This window comes from Pristiophorus japonicus, unplaced genomic scaffold (assembly GCF_044704955.1).
Source record: "Pristiophorus japonicus isolate sPriJap1 unplaced genomic scaffold, sPriJap1.hap1 HAP1_SCAFFOLD_66, whole genome shotgun sequence".
Taxonomy (NCBI): Eukaryota; Metazoa; Chordata; class Chondrichthyes; family Pristiophoridae; genus Pristiophorus; species Pristiophorus japonicus.
The window spans coordinates 3,485,310-3,491,323 of record NW_027254572.1 but is presented as its reverse complement, the minus strand read 5'-3'; the positions used below and the strand labels follow the sequence as shown (position 1 = coordinate 3,491,323).

Genomic DNA, 6,014 nt, shown 5'->3' with positions numbered 1-6,014 from the left:
TATTGCGCGTGATCCTGTGCCCATTCAAAGGAATGATATCTGAGGATGCGCATCAACAATTTGCTAATAAACCACATACTGTTTGAGACACGGGCAGTAGTGTGTGGAATTAAATCGTATATATCCACAATAAAAATAATGAAAGCCCCCATAGGTCCAATAATTATATAGTGGTAATATAATCGGTACAGACACAGCTTTTTTCAGAAACAAAGACCTTTAACAGGTAGATTATGAGGTTTAAATAAAACCGTTTAATTAGTGTATGGAATAGAGCACAAATAAATCATCGAATGGGGCATTGCTGGAACGATGATTACGCGATATTAAATGTAATTTAACCACATAACATGGGAATCTGGAATCCAGGCACACAGACACCACGAGATGATTGAATGGGGATTGACAGGAGCGTAAGTTTACTCACATCGTTTCATTGCCTCAATTAGAGAACATTCCTGAGGATCCGACGCTGGCTGAAATAAACCTAGTTTTTAAATTAATCCCAGGAAAGATATAATGTGTGAGCACCTGCAAGAGGAGCAATATAAAATGGAATTATTTTGGTTTGAGGGACGATGTGTAATCTTTACCTGACCTGGTGGAGTTACTGAAACACATCAGTGGCCTGTAGGGCGGGAGCAATGCAGTTCGAATGACCAAGTCGGATTTTAATGCAATAGTGCACAAGGTTCCAAAAATACAAACGGTGAAACGTTGTTGGATGGAGTTGAAAATTTTGCACTGCACAGAGAGCTAATTGCAAAATTACAATAGGTTATTGACAAGTTGCAACATGTCAGTTACCATATCTACAAACGGTGAGGAATTATGGGATGGGGAATGTGCGAGAGCAGAGTGAGTAATTACCAAATGACAGTACGCTATCGACAAATGGGAAGATATAAGGGACAGGTGATATTTTGCACTCTGGGTTCATCTTTGATACCAGTTGTTTGTAATGTTTGTTCAATAGGATCTCAACGGGAATAATAGTATATTAGAAACAAAAATACTTTACAACCATAGAAATTCACTGGGTTGGTGTAGATCATTTGACCCAATCTCTCTCTACTGGGTTCTATCAAGCAGCAATCAAAATCAATCAGCACTGTCCTCCTATCTCCCCACAATCTGTTATGGTCTCTGCTTCATATATTCATCAAAGTTTTCCTTAACTATTACTTGAGGCCAAACATTGTAAGCTCGATACACCCTTTGGCTGAACACATTCCCAGGAACCACTGTGCTAATTCCTTTTATGACTAAATTAATATGATCACACTTTATCGCTGACCATTAATCAAGACGGAATGATCCCTCCCACTTCACTATGTCAAAAATGTTCATTATGTTTAACATCTCATTTAAAGATCTTAGATGTGGATACTGCAGTAAAAAATCCATTAACTATGATGAGTGCAGTTCTGATCTCTTGCACTATCCTTCTGTATCTACAATGCTCGCTCTCTGTGGATTTAATGGCCTTTGGGCCTTGAGGCGACCAAAGCTGTGCCTGCTATTCTAATGGTGGCCACAACAATGCTTTGTAAAGATTCATCAGCACTTGTTTATCATTGTATTTTATTCGCATGCATATAAAATATAAATTTCTGTTCGCTTTATTACGGACTGATCCACCTGCAAACTAGTTTAATTGTCATCATGTAATTGGATCCCTAGTTCTCGCTGTGACATCCACTCTTCAGTTCATTTCCATTGAGACTGATACCATTCCTTGGCATTTCTCGTAGATTGAGAAGCGATCACCGATAAATAAATTGTAAAGGATTCATATGTTACGGAACAAGTAAATTGCAAAGATTTAAACAAATATTTTGTAACTGACTTCAAGTTAGAAGGCATAAGAAGTATTCCAATCTAAGTGGGGAAAAAACGGATAATTAGCCTGAGGAACATAAACTAATTAATATCGGTAGACGAAAACAACTATAGAAAAGAAAGGGACCATTGGCTGACAAGTACCCTGGATCTGATGGGCTACATTTTACAGTACTAAAAGGGACGGCTGCAGAAATAGTGGATGCACTGGCTGTGATCTTTCAAAATTCCCCAGATTCAGTAACGGTCCCAGCGGATTGAAAGGTAGCAAATGTAACCCCGCTATTGAAGTTAGGAAGCAGTGATAAAACAGGGACTTTTGCCCATTTAGCCAGACATCAGTCGTCGGAAAAATTACAGGAATACAATTATTAACAAGATGGTAGTAGTCTACTTAGAAAATGATAATATGATTATGCAAAATCAAATTCGTTGTCAGCAAAACAATGCATATTTCACACAATTATTAGGATTTTTTGAATATATAACTAGCAGGGTACATAAAGGGGATCCAGTAGATGTAGTATATTTGGATTTCCAAAATACATTCGATAAAGTGCGATATAAAAGGTTGTTACGTAAGATATGGGGAAATGGTGATTGGGTTAATGTAATAGCATGGAGAAGAGATTGGTTAACAGACAGAAAACAAGAGAGTTGTGATGATTGGGTCATTTTCAGATTGGCAGGCTGTAACTAATGTGGTGCCACAAGGAGCAGTGCTTGGACCTCAGCTCGTTACGCTATATATTAATGACTTAGATGAAGGGACCGAGTGCAATGCATTCATGTTTGCTGACGATTCAAAGCTTGGTGGACAAATAAGATGTGAATAGGAAGCAAAGAGCCTGCAGAGGGATATAGCCAGATTAAGTGAGTGTGCAGAAAAGTGGCAGATTGAGTATAATGTGGACAAATGTGAAGTTATTCTCGTTGGCAGCAATAATAGATAAAAATAATATTTTTCAATGGTGTGAAACTATTCCATGTTGGTGCCCAGAGAAATTTAGTTGCCCTAGTACAGGAAACATGGAGACAGCAAGCCATTATGAAGGCACGTTGCTTGTTAACTTCATCGCCATAGGGTTCGAGTGCAAGTTTAATAAAGTCTTGCTAAAATTCCACAGGGATCTGGTGCGACCACGCCAGTATTGTGCACAGTTTTGGTCTCCTAAGTTAAGAAATATATAATTGCGTTTAAGGCAGTGCAACAAATCTTCACGAGATTGGTTTCTCGGCTGATGCATCGAGTAGACTGTACATACATTCTCCAGAGTTTAGAAGAATACGAGGTGTTCTCAGAGGGGAATTGAAAGGATAAAGCTGAGAGATGGTTTTTCTTGGCTAGAGAGTCAAGAGCGAGGGGGTAGAGTTTTAGGGTAAGGAGGCACTGAAATGAGGAGGAATTCCTTCACCCAGAGGGATGTAAATCTTTGAAAATATCTAGCCCAAAGGGCTGTGGATGCTGAATCGTTGAGTTTATTCAAAGCTGAGTTGGATATATTGTATTCTCTATGTGAATAAAGAATTCGTGGATAGGTGGGGACATTGAAGTTGAAGTCGAAGATCAGCCATCCTCTTTTTGCATGGCAGAGCAGGCGCCTAATACTCCTGCTGCTCCTAATTGTTAAGTTTTTATATTTATATAAGACAATAATGACCAAAGAAACTTAACGATCATCTGAAAATATTCAGCCAAACACAAGAATACCGAAGTATCAGGTCGATTTTATCAGAATTTCGGCAGTGTTTTACAGATAACTTGCAAGAATTGTAATAATGAAGAACTTTATAGCAAACATTCATTTTGCATTCCTTTATTAATTTGTTTGGAAGAGTGTTTCAGACAGAATATCAATAATATTACTCATGACAGTTTTGACGACAGCACAAAGGAAGAGCGGACCCAATCTATGTGCTGTGTGACAGAACCCACAGTGCATAATCGAGATTTTAAGTGAGTATCTGGGACAAATGAGTTGAAAACCACATCGATTCTCCGAGTTACAATTGTTTCCTCCATTCGAACGCTGCTCACGTGAGAAGTGCCTGATCTATTTGTCAATAAGGAATGGTGTACAATAGAGAGCCCCGTGCCTGCATTATGCGCACCGAACCTCCAACAGAGTTAGCAATAACGGCGATCGCAAGACCTTTGATTGTTTTGGCATTGAATGAAACGTTATTTTTGCTGTTTAAGTTGTACGGCCGATCCCAGTATCTGCAGTGCAATGTGAATAATTCTAGAGTCCTCATGTCCAACTCAACGATTGAACTTATTCATTATAATCTTTGATCTCTGAAGTTGAAATGTGCAAAAATTTCAGGAATGGGTTACGTTTACTCATTTAAAAGCGTTTAAAAATAAAGCAATACAAACATCAAATGCATGTTACAAATTGGAGGAGATGTGCAAAGAAGAACTCTCGCATTTGTCCCATTCGTAGAAAGATGTATGTCGATGCTGGAAAAGGAGCTGAAATTGAGCTTTAGTGACGAAGAAGCTTTAATTTGACTGAATCCTTTTTATTCAAATTTTCTTACTCTTCGCAGAATGTGTGTCCAGGATGATTTTAACAGATTCTTCAGCTCTTCTCTGAATTTCCTCTGGGTCGCTGCATAAATACACGGATTTTGAAAGCAACTCAGACACTTCAGCATCGCCCCGGTTTCAGTGGCGATATATCCAGGGTCTGTGAGATCACCGCGGTAATAATTGAGGTTCGCCAGTTTGGTAGTTACCAAACTCACGGCAGATGTCAGCCACAACAGTATAAAACTGCTGGATATAGTGAACAGTAAAATTACTGATTTCTTTCGACTCTCCATCTCCGGATCGCTCTGATTCTCACTCTTCTGGCCTCGGAGTCCCTTGCGTGATCTACTGGCCACTAAAATACGTCTGATTGTCAAACAATTTAACAAGGCAATTAAAGTAAATGGAAGCCAAACGCCCCAGGCGCTGTGAAACCAGACGTACGCTATACCTGCAGGTGATGAAATAAAAACCACACTTATCCGGCAGCCCCACTGCACATTGTTAATTATTTGCTGAGGTTCAAATGCAAACAAAACAGGGAAGTTCTTTAAAAAGATGAGGACTATGAAAGTTGTTATAACCGCGGCCGCAGTTCTCTCTGTGCTATACTTTGATTTAAACTTCTGGCAGCAAATAACTACAAATCGGTCAAATGTGAAGGAGACGGTGAACCAAACTGAAAAATCGATGTTGACAGCAGCCATGTATTGAATGAACTTACACACGGGAGTGTGGTAAATGAATGAAAGTGGAAAGTAATAACTGAATATATGATACACTGTTACATTGATGATCATGACCAGTAGATCTGCTGTTGCCATGGCCACCATGTAAAGAGAGATACACTTGGAAAGGCCGCAGTTTCCTCGGAAGAGTATCACCATTGTAACCAAGTTTGCTGTAAGAAAGAGCAAAGAGGCACATTTAATTTCTGTGTCAGGTTGGAATATATTTCGAGGTACATGTCCTCAGCATTTTACTCCGTTCAGTGTTATTATCAACAATGAGCAGCGTGAGAACAGCATTTGTATTGGGGCCATTACCTGGGAAAGCAAACAACAATTTAATGAGATGCTGCAGTGCTCACATTGCACGCGTTATGAAACAGTCTGGAAATCAGCTAAAATCCTTTTGCCGTAGCTTCAGAGAACAGTATAAGTTCATTAATGTTACCAGCTTAAGGGGAACTGAGAATGTACGGGCACACGATTCACGATTTGCTTCCAGTCACGACCGACTCTGTCATACTGCCATCTAGAACATACTCCTTTTAGAACCGGGATACAATTAACAAAGATTAACAACAGACAGGTTGGCATGGCTTACCGGGGACACCGACAGCTGCAAGAATCGGGTAAAAAATCCCTTTTGTCAGCAGCATCGTTAGTTGACCCATTTTCAATGAGAATGGATGAATTATGTCGGAGCTAAACGGCTCTGACTGGATAACTACTGAGGCTGTGGAAGTGAATGTATATTTATCCACACATCAGTCCTCCAAGAGTCAATCAGGTTAAATCATACATTGCATTAGTTACAGTCATTTAACAAATAGAATGACGTAAGTTGTTTTTTATCTGATACGTCAGGTTAAAATAATAATTGAAATTGTTATTAGATAATGTCAGAAAAA

General features: G+C 39.2%; 1 protein-coding gene across 1 annotated transcript; it reads right to left on the bottom strand.

Annotated features, from left to right (window-relative positions):
- Window positions 1–4,368: 4,368 nt before the first annotated feature.
- LOC139255899 (probable G-protein coupled receptor 139) lies at window positions 4,369–5,777 on the bottom strand. The gene is made up of 2 exons (XM_070874052.1): window positions 5,708–5,777; window positions 4,369–5,279 (listed from the first exon to the last, which is right to left on the bottom strand). The coding sequence occupies exons 1-2, from the start codon at window positions 5,775–5,777 to the stop codon at window positions 4,369–4,371; spliced, it is 981 nt and encodes a 326-aa protein (XP_070730153.1).
- Window positions 5,778–6,014: the final 237 nt, after the last annotated feature.